This window comes from Aspergillus tanneri, assembly GCF_003426965.1.
Source record: "Aspergillus tanneri strain NIH1004 chromosome Unknown AapTan_8_pilon_pilon_pilon, whole genome shotgun sequence".
In the NCBI taxonomy this organism is placed as follows: domain Eukaryota; kingdom Fungi; phylum Ascomycota; class Eurotiomycetes; order Eurotiales; family Aspergillaceae; genus Aspergillus; species Aspergillus tanneri.
Genome location: NW_022984635.1, coordinates 2,355,564 through 2,372,060, shown reverse-complemented (window position 1 = coordinate 2,372,060; position 16,497 = coordinate 2,355,564). Strand labels below are relative to the sequence as shown.

Below are 16,497 nucleotides of genomic sequence, written 5' to 3'. Positions count from 1 at the left end.
ATATGACTATTCCTAAGGCCTAAGCTTGGTTAGGGATCAGGCCACGGTGCAGGGTCTTGTATTTTATACTGTATTGTGTGTAAAGGGCTGGGGCCCGTTTGACCACTCGGGCCAATACCCCTATTGTCCCTATTGTTCCTATTGTCCCTATTGCCTATACTGCCCCTTTTGGCCCCATTGGCCCTCGATCCACGTCACGTGACATTCCGCCCTGTTTGTTTGCTGCTCATTTCCCTCTTTCTTTCTTCCCTTCCCTTCTTCAACGATTCCTTTTTGTAATAACCTATCCCATGGGTTCTACGGGTTCAGCCCCTGACATTGTGTTCTATTTATTATACAATATGCAATTTGCACCCCGTAAACCAGAAGGCGTATTTGATCCGGTTTGTGAGTCCATAAAACAGGATACCATCCCCGAGCGACATCCCTTCTAGTACGCCGTGTAATACATTGGCACCGTGTACGGATTTCTACATTTAATGACCTCTCTGCTCCTCTAGGGGGGGAGCCACAATATTGTAGACACGCGTGGAGCGGTTGGAATGGGATCAGTGACCCCAGCGGCAGCGTGCAAACCAGCAAACCAGGGAGCTGAATCCATATTGAAGACTGGAAGGGATCCGCTCCGCCTGATTAATCTCGATATGAATGGCCAATCTATTATGGCATGAATGAGGGGCCAGGATATTCAGTTGGACCCCACCCAATTCGGCCCGTCGTCCCGGACCACTCAGATCGGACGAACATGGGTCCGCCAAGGCTTGGATTGACTTCTGTCAGATATACGGCTAGTCCCGAAGAGGAAATAGAGTACGATTGGTAAAAAGGTCTTATTTGAAGGAATTGAGCTGGTTGGGCTCTTCTTGATTATTCTTCTTGGTTATTCTTGATGATTATTCTCTTGTGTGCTCCGCGGGGGGTTTTACACCGATGTAGTCACATGATTCTGGTCCACCAATGGCCATATTATTACAACTTCCCAATTAGGACGGCCCATTCCGAGCCTTGGAGGACCCATGTTCATCCGATCTGTGGTCGTTTCAGTGCGGGTATTGTATTATACTACCCATACGTGGCGGCCTGGGTGTACCCAGCTTGATCAAGCTCAACGTGAAGAATGAATGCTTATTGGCTAAAATCGTCACTATTGATGGAATGCATATAGACGGCTGTCTCGCAGATATTCGCTGATAATCCCCGGTTCCCTATTCCTACAGGACGATGTCCGTTCCACACTCTCGCAAGGTACCCTTTGCTGGTCGCAGCTGACAGTCAACATGGAGGTAGACAATTATTGGAAGGGCCAGACGATAGCGCTGGGAATTACTTCTTGATTCTCCCATGCGTCTTTGTCTGATTCTGGGCAAAATAGATTGCACGGGGCGGTTTGAAGTGGGATGACATTTTTCGCATAACTTGCGCACTGGTAAGGCGCTTAAAGCGATATTCAATCTCATCTGAAGTATTCAACCGACTTAAAATCCAGAACTGTTGCAATCAGCATTACCCGTCTGGCCTCATACTTCCATGTCGGAAGCACCTACCTCGAGTACGCCAGTGACGAGACATGTACGTGGCCCGAGGTCTTCGCTTGTTGATGTGGCAGATGTCTAGTGGTCAGCTCTTTATAACTTATATACTTCGTCGGTAATTTTCTAGATCAACGTTGAGATCTCGCTCACGAAAGGCCGTACTTTCAACCATTGGCGAATGGTTACAATGTGTCCAGAACCCAACGGGTAAGATTTTGTCCACACCTTTGTGTCAAGAGATAGCTGTCCCTGATATTTGTTTTACGGGTCTCCATAATGTGTAGAAAATATTTTCAGCCTCCTTCCATTGGCCTTCGTCATTACCGGTGCCAACACCTACCTTCCTTCTGGCGCGCCAATTGCAATGGTACAGGAACGCATTTCTCCCTCCCAGAGCTTACGCTATCCTCCACCGGAAGCTACAACCCGTCCGGGAGCCGTGGCTAGTACTACCGGGGCGAGCAAGATAGTGCCTAGGAAGTCTACCCGGGGCCCTGGAGTCGAAGACATTCCGGTAGGTTTCGTGGAATAGTTAGCAAGAGCGGAGTCCAGCCATGTAACGAGTGAAGTTGCTCTCATTAGAGCCTTCGAAAATGATGTGGCGGCGATAATAAGGGCTACTTTACCCGAGACACTAGGCAGCCTGCACTGATAATATCAATCAATCAATCCCCCAGGGTCTCAGAGTCCGCTCGAAGTGATGAACATATCTCATCAACCAATAACATCTCCTCCTCTACTGGTACATCCAAGGCGCCTGCTTGCCAACATATTGCGCACATGAAACGGCCCCCCTTAGCAGTGATAGAGTTAAACACTAGCGGCACATATAGAACATTTGCGGGCTGCACGAAAATCATTCTGCTAATCTTGCACTTATGATTTGCACCGTCAGCAGTGTCACCGAAGGCAAGTAAATTGCTCACTTCGTATGAGCAATCCCGCCGATACCCAATCTTCGCCAGTGTCCAATTTCTTATGCTAGGGACGTATCTTAACAGGCTAATTGCTTGGTCATGCAGCCTCGTGGCGCATTCAGCGAGTTTATTGGTCATCGAGCTCGCAGCTGCTCACATCTCATCCGACAACTCTGGCCGCGCTACGTGAAGCAGACGTGGATGTCTCTCGTAATAGCTAGACACGAAAAGACCCCAAGTGAAGCCTGGCGTGCCAATCGAACCCCGTATATCAACAGCCGTCCCCGAGACGAAATTGGTTATGTCACTGTTGGGAATGGCTTTGCTTAACGCCCGAATGGTCAGCTGGTGCACTATCGCGGTAAGTTTGGCGTTATGTTTTCTCGACATCTGCAACGCCTTTCGTAACAGTGGAGCCTTGATCTCCAGGAGCCTCGCTCTGCTGTTCAGACGCCTGCTCGAAGAACATACGTGAGCCAGTCCAAGTATGGGCATCGACTGTGCTCGCGGCTGCACGGAGCCCGACGATTTCGGCTAAAAACTTTGGCAAGTATACAGCTATCAGAGTCTCACTCTGGAGTCATACGGCAACGTCATAGATAGAACGAAGATTCGCCAAGGTGGTATATCAGCAGGCCATGGCCGGTCGAGTATTGGTAGCAGGATCCTTTGAAACGTTACCGCCTCTACATCACTACTGATACCGTTGTCGTAAATTATAGAGATATGGTTGTCAAAAGTTATACTCGAAACCCCTTCGTAGGCTGGCTTTTCGGTATGCTTGTCCTGACGACCACGCTCAGGTTTGGGTGCTTCAGGATGCAGTATTTCAGAGGTAGAATGAAGGACTGAGAGGAATTAGCATCTATATCTTTACTTACGACCTCGTAAGCTGCTGCTATGACGAGCGCGTTGTAGAAACTGAGGTCTTCGCGACTAATTGTGTGGCGTTCATTGGGACCTACTTTCTACTTAACGCTACGGATGTGCTCCTCACTCATACCTAAAGAGTCGTCACCAACTGGCGATTCTCATGAACATTTTGGCTCCGACCTCTGTGGTAGACTTGGTGACCACATGTGCTGCTAAAGCACGAATATGTTTGACTTTCGAGCCCTACAATATGAGATTCCGAGATTAATAGATAGCTGCATGAATAGGGGTAAAATTGGGGGCTATAACTATGAACCAAACCCTGACTACTTAGACCACCCACTGTTGCCTAACCGGGTAATCCACTAGCACTGTTATAGGCTCATTCCCAACTCATTCTTTATCTCTAGCGATAAATTCTGCTACTTCTGGATGTAAGTGGTGATTGCGAAGGTGCAAAAGGACGAGAGCACGCACTCTAATTGTTTAACTGCATTGAAAAGCGAATGTAGGCACTGTTTCTCGTTGTTTGCCCAAGGTCTGATTCGACTCGCTTCCATGCTGAAAGAGGGTACTGCGAGTCAAAAGCCTAAATAATCTCTTGTCTTTACCAATGTCTTCCTAGACATTGGATATAATCTCCATCCCGGAGTCGCACATCCTCTGCTGGAAATAAAAGAATTTCCCTGACTGAATCTGGACGTTCCCCTCTACCATAAACACTGATTTGGACCCGATGCCCTTTACCCCTATATACCCCTGCACACCTGCCTTGGAGCTCTTTCCAATAAAGGTCCTTGCATAGCCTAGATGATTTATTACCATAAAAGCTTTTTATATATAAAAGGCCATACGTTATCTTAGAGGACCCGATCATTTGGTCCTTTTTTCACATAGCTAATTCAACCTTCGTCGCACCTCTGGAGCCATTTGACCGAGTATATCTTCGCCAAGGTATCCATGTTCTTCTGCGATGCTCTTGACTAGCTGACCAGGTGCAATTGCGGTTAATGAAAGGCGCGGAAGACGGGGCATAGCTGGGGTATCATCAATAACCATGAAGTTAGTTAGAACATCTCAGGTTTACCCCAAATGTGACCACCAGCAAGAGAAGAGTAGTCTGTGCTAAATAGGGGATTTAAGACTGTGGAAGGTTGAGGGAAATCACTTGGGCTTCGCTTGAGAGTGACTATCGTATATGCGACCTTTGTAGTTGTTGGTGAATACCTAGTCTAGGAGGCGCTAACAGGGCAATTTCTAGAGTTGCATACCCACACATTAAGGGCAGTAGGAACCCAGCCCTCGAGCCACTGGACGCGCCGCTCATGTCATGCCTTGATGGCTGGTTTGTGGAAGATCAGTCTAGCGCACTACTTTGCACTCAATTCCTCAATAAACTCATACCGGACCAATGAAAGACACTTCGCGACCATCCAACTCACTTCAAAAGAAAACTCATCACTAGTCACCATTTCCACAGCTGTGAAAAGCTCGGGGCCGGAATTTCAATGGCCACATTGCACACTCATGCCGCGACAACATCAGTATTCACTTACCAGTGACTGCGACTGAAAAGTTATCGTAAAAAAGTTTCAGTAGGTGATTAAATGCCCTTACATATTTAGTGATTGAGTCCTTATCACAAGGAATGTTTCCAATACCAAGAAGTGCCGTGGTAAACTTCTACCTCAATAATCCTGTATCATAAGTCGTTTCTATTCCAGGGCCTAGGACATTATAGCTGCACTCAGTAGATTCAATGGATGAGATACGAAGGCAATAATTGAGCAAGATAATGACCAATGTCAATCGACTTGTATTTATGATGTACAAAAGAACACTGGACAATAAATCATCAACCCGCAGCCTAGTCACAGAACTAGGGAAACAATGTAGTGGGTCCTGCGCCGACCAGATATTGGGCTTTTGTGAACATACAGTCCCTTATTTAAGCTTCTCACCTGCCTTTCCCATGGTCTCAATCAGTCTACTCCTGATATGCTCACCGACAATTGTCTCGACCCCCGAGCCGTCAAGAGCAGTGCATTTCAACTGCAGCTGCCCATTCAGGAAGAAGGGTACGCTGTACCTATGCTTTTCGGTGAAGGTCACCACGCGATGACGAGCACTGCGGTAGTAACCACCAGTGAACTTCTGAACCATGTCGCCAATGTTGATTACGTAGGCATGTTCCTGTGGAGGAACAGGAATCCAGGTTCGGGTAGGCGGATACCAGACCTCTAGGCCCTCGGTTCCCATTTCCTGGAGGAGAATGGTGATACATCCGAAATCGGTGTGGTCGCCGACTGTTTGCTGTTACCATGCTACTGGATTTAGGGGTATGAGGGTTGCAACGCGAGCAAGGACTCACCACCGAATTGTCGTTCATCAAGAATTGGCTGAGGAGCATAATGCAACAGTCTCATGGGAATGGAAGGCTCGTTCTCAGCCAATGCATCTAGCGCATTTGGCGGGCACTTCCACTCCTTCGGGAGACCCTGTGCGAGGATCTTGAGGAGAACCTTTACAAGCTCTACCATCCTGGCCTGGTATTGCATGATGGGAGTGCGGAATTCCTCGTCGGGGAGAGACTTAGGCCATAAATTGGGACCAGTGGAGAATGTACCACAGTCAGGATGGTCTTCGGGTACCTCATGGCCGATAATAAAGCACTTGACACCAGTTTAGTATTCAATATTGAGCATAAGGGTTGGGAACGTACCTCCTTTGTGTCAGGCAGAAGTCCCTCCTGATGGACCTGGATACCTGGAGGCTCATAGCCGCGGAAAGACCTTCCTTTCGACTTGCCAATCCACACGTCCATCTTCTCCTCCTGAGAGAGAGTGAAGAACAGCTTTGCGCAGTCCAGGGCTTGCTTTTGGGTCTCGGGAGGCACTCCATGACCCACCAGACTCAAGAATCCGTAAGTAGTGCAGGCGTGGCGCATTGCGTCGACCACATTCTGGCGATCCTCTTCCGTGGAAAAAGGGTCCAGCCATGCGCTGATGTCAACGGTGGGGATTGTTGTGACGCTACCCATTTTACTTATCGGGACGCTCGTTGCTTTCTTAAATGTAATTGATTGATTGACTAGGATAATTTAGATCGTAGCATACTGCTCTGAAGACTAGACGATTGTTTTATACAATTCATCCCCCTCTTGAAGAGGTGGCATGGTCAGACTCTGAGCCGACTGAACATGATAGTTGGGATTCTAATTCGAAGAACGCAGCTGGCCCATGGAAATTGTCCAACCAGACTTAGTCCTTGCTTATCGGTAGTGAAAATGTCCGACTATGGTACTGGTTGACAGTATCACCGAGTACAAATGGGGCTCAGCTAGGGGTATGGAGAGAAACTCCGGCCCGATGCATGCAAGTTAGGGAGTCATACGTTCTGAGTAAATCCTTGCCTGCTTGTGGTGATAGCACCCGGAGACTTTAAGTGCGGCTGACAGGCCGGCTTTAAATAGAGTCGGAGTATTAGTATCTACAGTATGCGGAGTATCTCGTCCTACCTGATGGCTTTGCATCTCAGCTTGCCAGAGAACCTTTACTGAATTCCGGAAAGACACTTTGAGCTGCAGCTTATAGCCTAACTATAAAGATCACATATGAATCAACATACTCCACACTTCTACAGCCTTCTCATCTGATTGAAAAAAGACACGCTGAAACCTGGCCTCAAATCCTTACCCGGAGGAGACCTAATCGCGCAGAATCTCTCAACTTCCGACATTTCCTCCCACTTCAAGAACGTTTTCGACACCACAAAATGTCGCACGAGTACGACTGGCTTGTCCGTCTCCCTGACAACCGTGATGTCCTCGCCACCCGCATCGAGAACCGTGCTCTGCACCTGAGCCATAACAAGTCTCATTTCGAGTCGGGGAAAATCGCATTCGGCGGCCCCATCTACTCTTCACAGCCAAAGGACATGGAAGACGGCCTGAAGAAGATCACCGGAAGCATTCATTTGTGCAAGGCCAGCACTGAAGAGGAGGTGTGGGAGATGGTGCGGAATGACCCGTATGCGAAGCTGGGGGTGTGGAATTTGGATGAGGTAGTGATCACCCCGATGAAGGTGTTTGTGAGTCAGCCTCTGTAGATAAGATAGGATGGAATAGTGTCATGCTCTTCCTCTTCGACTGGTTCTTGCCCCGGTTCTGAATCTACACTCACAACGGGGTCAACGTGGCCGGTGGCTCCTCCTGGCTCCTTATTCCTCCTTGTTTCATGCAGCCACAAATTATACCACAAGCTAGCCATCATCAGGGATTCTTACTGCGTCGTTGCTCGTAGAGAAAGCACTCCCGGCTATTGCTCGTCTGGATTCATGGCTATGGCCCGAGAGGCAGGATGAGTTCCGTACTAGGCGCATGACTAGGCCTCCCTTGTAAAGCTAGGTAGGAAGATTTGCCGTCGATCTCGCCTCATCTAGAGCTTATTTATTTGCCTTTCGACGTATATGATTGAGATTCCGACGAGCCTTCAGCCCGGTAGGTCACAGTACTCCTCATCCCAGGCTATTTCACCACTATCTGGCAATACGCTACTCACATCGAGAAATAATCATCATCTGAGACCGTATGAGACATATTTCCTGTCTCAAAGTATATGTCGTAATGCTATCTAAATGGGTTCTGGTGTCAGTTAATGATGCATCAGCATAAATCGACATACGTAAGGATATTTGTATAAAAATTTGTACAACAAGAAGAGTCTCATGTCCAAAATTACCTCATTGTCTGAAGTAACATCAGACTCGCGCAAGGATGGGTCACCGTCATTGCCGGTGGTGGGAAACTCGGTCGGAGGCTCGGGGCCGAGGCTGATCTCCGAGTGTGTTTCGTTGTCTGTTTGTCTGGTAGTATCCCACGGTCCGGACTGGACAGTTTAGGGCTCGGAATTCAGAAGAAACAAAATAAACGTAAAGAGCGAGCTGCCCATCGCACTAATTCACAAACAATTGCAGCAATCTTCGGAGTAAGGCTGAGCTCAACACTAGCTGAGACGGGGAAAGAGAAGCGATGCGAGGACGGGCGACCAGAAGCGCTCAAGACTAGCCAGAATGAGTAAAAGGTCTCTCACACTATCTCGTAACGCTAAGATAATGTTAAGATAGCGGTAAAATGCGATGATGACATGGACCAGTGGTGGAGTCCGGAGATATAGCCACCAGGAGAGAGGAGGTTCGTATTAGATGTTATAGTGGAGAAAACGGCGTGCAGCTCATCTTAAACCACGTCTGGTTAGTCTTGCGCGTGTGCTGCAGGCTAATGGAGTAAACTAGCACTTGGTCACAAAGGCTGAGAAACTCCATGGTCTTTCAGTTGGGTAAGGTAAGGCTCTGTGAAACAAGCTCTTTCGAGGCTCGGAGATAAGCCTTTTTTAATAGAGGAAATCATAAGTTAGTTTCTATTCCTGTTACTGGTAGTGCTATACTCCTACTCCGGCGTCGGATATAACGAAACCACCATAGTTGACGTGGTGGAAAGGAATGAAAGCGAAAGGCAGGCAGCAATCACCAACACAAGTTGTTACCCAAGATATAAAAGACCTCTGCTTGACGGAATCACCAGGGAGTTTGTACTCCTTAACTACATCCACCAACACCACAGTCCCCAAGCAACCCCTCATATGAGCCGTCACTTTCGGTCTTCCTTCATCTCATTCTTTTCACAGTTCAGTCGCAAGTCCCAGATCCAATCCAACACCTCTCTCAGACCCAATTCCACCTCCATCGCAATGGCCGCCAACATCAATAATGCCGCCGCCTGGCTGACTGAAGCCAAGGCCCACCCCTTCCAGGTCAAGGAGGCACCCTCTCATACCCCTGAGGAGAACGAAATCCTGGTGAAAAACCACGCTGTGGCTATCAACCCCGTCGATGGGAGCCTGCAATCCAAGGCCTGGTGGCCGATGAACTACCCGACCATCCTGGGCCAAGATGTGGCCGGTGAGGTCGTGCAGGTCGGCCCCAACGTGACCCGTTTTCAGCCAGGTGACCGTGTGGTCGGTCACGCCGTCGGAATGGCCACCAAGCGCACCCAGGACAACGCTTTCCAGGCATACACCATCCTGCAGACCAACATGGCCAGCGGGCTCCCCGACGAAATCTCCTACGAAGACGCCGCCGTCCTGCCCCTGGGTCTCTCTACTGCTGCCTCCGGTCTCTTCCAAGACCAATTCCTCAATCTACAGCTTCCCACGGAGCCACGCCAGCCGGCCACGGGCCAGGTTTTGCTGGTCTGGGGCGGAGCCGGCAGCGTGGGCAGCAACGCCATCCAACTCGGCGTTGCGGCTGGATACGAGGTGTTCACGACCGCCTCGACCAAGAACTTCGACTACGTGAAGAAACTCGGCGCCAGCCAAGTCTTTGACTACAACAGCGCCACCGTTGCCCAGGACCTCGTGAAGGCACTCCAGGGGAAGAACCTCGCCGGTGCCATGGACTGCATCGGGTTCGCCGCCACCCCGCTCACCGTGGAGGTTGTTACCAAGTCGGAAGGGGGGAAGTTCGTGTCGACCGTCAAGGGAGGGTTTCAGGCTCCCGAGGGTGTGACGGTCAAGAGCGTGTTTGGTACCACGATCAAGGATAACCAGGTTGGCCAGGCCGTCTATGAAGATTTCCTGCCTAAGGCTCTAAAGGCTGGGACCTTTACCCCGGCCCCGGGTCCCCTGATTTCAGGGAAGGGATTAGAGAGTGTGCAGGCTGCAGTCGATCTGCAGGCCAAGGGGACTTCAGCCCAGAAGGTGGTAGTTTCTCTGTAATTCCTCACTTGTTCGCTTTGTCGTGAGATTCGAGAATTGTGACTTGTTTGTTCCCGTATTTTTGCATGTCAGCCTGTTTGCAAAATTACATTTCGTAACCTAACCGGTCAACTTCGTGTTCTGTAATGATGTTTCGGTCCAGTTTGGCATATCAAGAGCCACCGAATTAGTTCTCGCCCTGAGTAGCACGAAGTTAATCCATTGAATTGTGCACTGGTTCCATTGCTGGCCCCATTTGATAGTAGCCCTGCCATACACTAGCTCTGTCCTTCCCTTCACGAAGCAAGGATTGTCGGCTAAGCAAGCAGTTCCTAGGAGATTGAGGCGAGAGCTAACAGCCAGGGTATCAATAAAGGCACGTGTTCACATCCAACCTGCGAAATATTGACGACGCTATAAAAGAACCTAGCGCAATGACAAATCACTTACTTAAATCCCCATCTAGTAAAATGCCATTCAACATTACACTGGACGATAAATCACAACCAACCACATTTTTGGCGATAGGTCAGGGCAGTGGGAGGAATACATCCAGGTCGTCGGATACGAGATTGAGCTAACAGGCAGCCACTCATCCTGCGAGACCTGGATGGTTCCCGAAAGTATTACCCAAGACTAGTATAACACCAACCCGGGATGGAGCGGGGATCATTCACAGGCTGTGAGTAATGCCCCTCAAGCCGTTAGACTTTGCTCGATACGAGGGACTCACAATATAAATGAAACCGTGCCAAAGAACGGATGAGGCGAGCGCCTTCGATCCTCTTGTGGTAACAGCCAGAAGGCAAGAAGACGGTGTGATAATGTTTGCCTATGATTATGGGCAGTTTCCTAATATAGGAGGGCTGTACTAGAAGCGATATCGTGCACTATTACCCTCCAGGCGGTACATAGCGAATTTTACAGTTGTTGGATCATCTAAACCGGTCTTATTCGTATAGATTCAGGAGGATTAATAGCGCATTAGGCCTTTTATTGGTTGCACTATAGCTGGAGTCCATATCATTCTATTCTGAGTAGCGATAGCCCTGACTGAGTTAGTGTACAGGCGCCTATCATGAGGAGATTGATACTTAGCGACATCGGGAGCACACCTTGGATCATTATGAGCTTGACCAGAGTCCATCAGGGTTTCATCGGGAGGAAATTGGCCCCTCCTTCTCCTGCAGGATGAGTGCAAACTAGTTCCAGATCATGCCATGCAATACGAAGGCACCCACATCCTCTGATAGAGCTTCCCTAAACTCCAGAAGGGGTAATTAGAAACGAGTCGATAATAAATCCTCTGCCGCTAAATGCCCATGATCGCGAGAAAAAATCATTCAATTCGGCCAAGACGGTGGTGATGGAGGACGCCTCGTATAGTTAGTCAAGGAGAGACTACCGCTAACTATATTGTTGGAGATGTACTAGGTACAAGACACGATATTCAAGACACCCAGTGAGTGTGTTATTGCTAAGAGAGAAGACAAGACACCCCGGAGCTTGAACAATCTCTAAGACAGTGAGACACCCCACAGCTGGAAACCTAATTTGAAACTGGTGTTGAACGGCGAAGGAGGATACAATCGGTTGAGAAGTAGATAGTGCGAGTGTGAGGTAGGGACGGGAGGTTTTCTGATTACAAGTTCCCATTAGGGCTCTGCTACTGGTAGTCTTAATCAGATATGGTGACTGTCTCTTCCGCAAGGGGTGTGTAATCCAGCGACGAACCTTTACGGCCTCGTTGAGGCACAGCCACGGGCATCCGAGGGGTCTGCGATACCCGGGACACAATCTTGGTTACTGGGAACACCACGAGGGCAGCCTTTGCGAGAAATGGTCGGCCTACGGAGAGAGATCTGTGGGGTAAAAGCAGGAAGTTCTTCAGTTGGGGCGTGGCGCATAATGGCAGTGATGGAGGAGTCTCCGGGGCTCAAAGAGACTATCTGTGTGGCCCGAGAAGTCAGACGCATGTGCCAGTGTTCAAACTAGACAGAAATCATCTACCTCAGTCGCGCTGGGGACCTGAAGTTTAACAGCCAGAGTGGTGTCGTCCCAGTGGAGAATGCTCTGTCTCCACTATCTTACTCACACTAAGAACCTGCAGCTGTACAATGGATGTGACGTTGTTCTACCTGAGATATAAGTGGCTCATGCTTAAGGCGCAAACCTGGAGACACCCGGGGTGAAAGGTCTTTGGTGGGGCCTCAAGCCCGGGGTTGGTCATCGAGAGTTAAGCGGACATAAAACGAGGGCAGTGGTCTGAACTAGCGGGCCGATCGGAGCTGTTTTACATCAGTTGCAAGGACTCATTAAGGCTTAGACCACGTGCAGCCTTGGCTGTGCAGTTATTTCTCTTGGCCTTTATACCTCCAATGATTTGGGTGTACAGGGGCACGACACAGGTGTACGACAAGCGGGCACGGAACCGACGTTGAGCAAGGTGGTTGGCGGTAACGAAACCTATACAGAGCGGTTGGATACAGTGGCCAGGGGCAAAGTTGAATTTGATTTTTCTGATCCTGTGACTTGATCACGTACATGTATCTAGCTACCCTGGCGGCGGTCCCGGCCGTCAGAGTGTGCCCTTTTCCGGCAATCGGCGTAGAGCTGACAGATCCGAGTATGAAAGTAGTAGTAGTAGTAGTAGCAGAAGTACCTGACTCCATTTGTAGTATCTGATTGCTGCGTATCTCAGCGTTTACATACATACCTCTGAGAGGCCCAGGAGGAAACCCGTCTTCTACTGCCAAACTTTCGAAAGTTAGGTCTGAGTAGGGGTGGGTACAAAAGCCCATGTTTAATTTAGTACCCCCCAGCTCGACTACAAAATTCGTACTCTAGCTGGACGGATTTCACGATCGTATTATCCTGGCCTGTTCTGAGTTAAATAAATATATCGGATAACAGCCGCTCCAATTCGTTCGTCCCGATTTACCAGCCGTGTGCCCGTGCTGACATTAGATTATGGCTGTGGTAATGGGCCTGTTCAAAGTTGCCTTGTGAAAGTATAGGACGCAGGGGCCAACACAGTCCCATTCAATGTGTAAGATGGCGCCTCTTCTTTACGTTCCACCGTCATCGAAAGGTTTCTTTATTTATTAGCACGTGTATATCCTTTGCCGCTCCACGATCGACTACCAAGCGTTGCCAATTTCCCTAAGCTTTTTTTTGCCTGTAGCCTTTGACCCCAACAACGCTGATCAGGTTTTCGGTCTGACTAGAAGAACTCTTCAATAGAAAGTCCGCAGAACTATATTTTACAAGCGCCAGAGACACTCATACTCCCCGTTCATCAAAGCCAGGTTGACGATGTCGCAAGCCATCGAAGGCCGGGTGACCACCCCGCCTCCCAGACCCCGACAGAAACCTGGTGCCGCATGTGAAGAATGTCGACGGCGAAAGCTGCGATGTGACCGTCGTCAACCACAGTGCGGACTATGTGAATCATCCGGTGTGGAGTGTCAGGTTATCACAGAGCGACCGTCTCGTGGGCCGAAGCGCGGATATCTTAAGGGGTTGCAGGCTCGCATCGGTAGGCTTACCGCCGCCATCTACAACATTGACAGGAATACGTTGACATTTAAATATTGGCAGCTGCACTCGAAGGAGCCCTGCTGCAACAGCAGACTAGCACCAACCTTAACGGATCAACCGACAGCCACCCTCTCAATGCCCCCTTGCTGGATGAGCAGCTCGACCTCTCCGGATGGCAATTGCCAATCATGGATGACGAGGTTCCCTTGCATAATGTGTACGCTGCATCCAAGACAAACAGCTCCTCGGGCACTCTCATCACAGACGGAGGGTCGGTAGTAAATTCGATTTCCCCGCCCCATAGATACTCGAGTATTCCGGATGACCTGGCAATGCAGGACATCACTTCATGTATGAAACGCACGGAGAGTGTGGGTGACCTGTGTGAGCTGAAGCTTTCCGATTTGATGCAAGCAGACTTGTGAGTGGAAGAAATGATTAGGCACCTCAATGTGGGATTAATGCCAATAATGGTGTGCAGAGACCAACTATATTTCGATCGAATCCACCATTTCATGCCCATCCAGCACCAGAATCGTTACTTTTCATGGCGACGACAACCCATTAAGACAGAAGCCCAGTCCTGTTTACAATACGCGATATGGACGCTCGCAGCGTCTGTATCGGCTCCGTACGAAAACATCGGGGACTCATTATATCAACATGCGCGACGCGGACTGGAGGCACTCGACTGCAAGAACACGAGCCTTGCCTCGACAGATCTCGAGCAGGTCCAGGCCTGGCTCCTGCTAGCAATCCATGAACTTATGGGCGTTGACTTTCGCCGTGGGTGGATTAGCGCCGGACGAGCATTTCGATTAATCCAGCTCAACTGGCTGCATGGGACGGATGGGACGCATCTCACTCGCGTGCAGACGGACTGGATCGAGTCAGAGCAGAAGAGAAGAACCTTTTGGATGGCGTACTGTTTGGATCGGTTTGTTAGTATGCGAACGGGGTCACCGCCGACCTTTAGCGAAAGAGTCAGTCATCCTATACGCGTGGTCATATCGAACCCTCCCTAATAGCTGATTTAGGTAGCTATACGCCTCCCGTGCTCCGAGGTCAACTTCCAAAACGACCAACCCATTTTAATGGGATTTCTCGCCGATGCCCTTGCTAGTAACACTACCCTTCCATCGACCTTTACAGAGTGCATCATCGTCGCGACGATCAGTGGCCGAGCACTCTCCCATCGAAACCAGTGTCTAGTCGGCGACGTGTACTTTAGTGCAGCAGAGGACTTCTGGAATCGCCATCAGTGGATCAACGCTATCCTCGCCCAGCGCATGGATGCCTTTTCGGCAAAGTATCCGCTGGACATGCAACATGCAGACCCAATGCTGCTCTTCATCAGTCTTATGTGGCGGATAATCATCCTTCATCTGTACCAAACTATGACCTGCGTGATCCCATCCAACGATGAAAAGCGAGACTTCGTCATGGAGTACAGGAAGCGGTCATCCATGGCAGCGCAGGACATTGTGGATTTAGCACAAAAGCTTTCACACCTGAACTCGTTGAAGGTGAAATGCAGTCAACCTGTTACTTTGATTACTTTCATCACAGTGCTTGTGCTTACTGGGTTGTTTTTCTAGGTGCATCCTCTCACCCTTATCCCGCTTTCACTCTGTGTGGAGTTTCTCATGCTCTATCACAAGCCTGGGGATGCTTTTACGCAGCAGCTTCAGGATATCACAGAGGCCATGCGCGGACTGAAGAGATTCAATAATCTGGGCCATGGGGTGCTGCAACTCTTCGAGGACCAGGCACTCACCAGTCCCATTCAAGCCTCGACTGTAGATTAAAGATAAAGACTGAGACGACTTATTTTTCTCACTTCGACCGATATATATAGTTCTTAGCCAAAGTCTGAATAACGAATTTTCTTCCACCAATTTCAACTTTTTATTATTTTGAATTATATCACAACAGAATTTTTAAAATAATAAGAAATATGTAATGTTTAGTAAGCTGTTTACAATTTTATAGTTATATTTTTTACAAAAAGTATTACTATAGTACTGTGCAAACCCAGCAAAGAATAAAGTAATCCAAACAAATCCCTTCGATAGGCAACGCCTAACAACGTCCACCGGTTCTTTAGCTACCGTGGTAAACTCCAGTTGGGTATATATAGTTACTGTTTAAAGGGTATTAACAAAGCAAGCGCGCATTATACCAATTAAAAAAGTTATCAGGGCTATTATCAAGAAGTCACTAGGCAGAGTATTAGGGAAAAAGCCCGTAAGGAGGTCGATGCGGTATGTCTATATGAAGGCAAGTTTGCTGGTTTATATATTAATATCGCTACAGGGTCTTTAGAAGTTTATTAGCAAATGGGAGTTAGATACAGAGGAACAAGAAAAACAGCAGTCTACGTGCAGGACAGCCGAGTTTAAAAAACCACACTACGGACCAAGAAAAAGCGATTCCATGTGGGCTATGAGCACATTTAAAATGTCTTTTTACCGTGCTGGGAATTTACATGGTGAGTTCAGATTTAATACTAATAATGTGGGAGGCTCTGACTTGTTTTCGTAACCACCTACAGATTAAAGTTATGGAAAGCTTTCACTTCTGACGCTATGTGTACTGGTAGTTAAATACTGGAAATTTGGCAATATGCTGTTTTAAATAGTAATACGTGAAATCTTGCGGTATTGGGGATTGTAGGTGAGGCGGTTAATTTTCTGAAACGACTCCTTTGGCGCGGCATTTATCCTATAATTCTTGTCGATGATTCTCCTGCACTATCTCTGAAATCTAGCTGGAGTATTAGGACGCAAGCGAGCCTATAGCAATATATTACATATTGAACTCTGGTATAATTGACTTACGTTAGCAATGAACGCACCTTCTCAGCAAAGACAGCGGGCTCCT

General features: G+C 48.6%; 4 protein-coding genes across 4 annotated transcripts; 3 read left to right on the top strand and 1 right to left on the bottom strand.

Annotated features, from left to right (window-relative positions):
* Nucleotides 1-2,602: 2,602 nt before the first annotated feature.
* ATNIH1004_011385 (isopenicillin N synthase family dioxygenase) lies at nt 2,603-6,362 on the bottom strand (the record flags this gene model as incomplete). The annotated part of the gene is made up of 5 exons (XM_033575948.1): nt 2,603-2,983; nt 3,023-3,297; nt 5,329-5,628; nt 5,694-5,994; nt 6,045-6,362. 5 exons carry the CDS (start codon nt 6,360-6,362, stop codon nt 2,603-2,605), a joined length of 1,575 nt encoding a protein of 524 aa, XP_033421803.1.
* Nucleotides 6,363-7,096: 734 nt separating this feature from the next.
* On the top strand, nt 7,097-7,429 carry ATNIH1004_011384 (YciI family protein; the record flags this gene model as incomplete). The annotated part of the gene is made up of 1 exon (XM_033575947.1): nt 7,097-7,429. The coding sequence occupies one exon, from the start codon at nt 7,097-7,099 to the stop codon at nt 7,427-7,429; it is 333 nt and encodes a 110-aa protein (XP_033421802.1).
* A 1,532-nt stretch (nt 7,430-8,961) lies between these two features.
* ATNIH1004_011383 (zinc-binding alcohol dehydrogenase family protein) lies at nt 8,962-10,095 on the top strand (the record flags this gene model as incomplete). The annotated part of the gene is made up of 1 exon (XM_033575946.1): nt 8,962-10,095. One exon carries the CDS (start codon nt 8,962-8,964, stop codon nt 10,093-10,095), a length of 1,134 nt encoding a protein of 377 aa, XP_033421801.1.
* Nucleotides 10,096-13,389: 3,294 nt separating this feature from the next.
* ATNIH1004_011382 (fungal specific transcription factor domain-containing protein) lies at nt 13,390-15,422 on the top strand (the record flags this gene model as incomplete). Its single annotated transcript, XM_033575945.1, has 5 exons — nt 13,390-13,612; nt 13,675-14,035; nt 14,096-14,597; nt 14,652-15,140; nt 15,213-15,422. The coding sequence occupies 5 exons, from the start codon at nt 13,390-13,392 to the stop codon at nt 15,420-15,422; spliced, it is 1,785 nt and encodes a 594-aa protein (XP_033421800.1).
* Between the last annotated feature and the right edge of the window lie 1,075 nt (nt 15,423-16,497).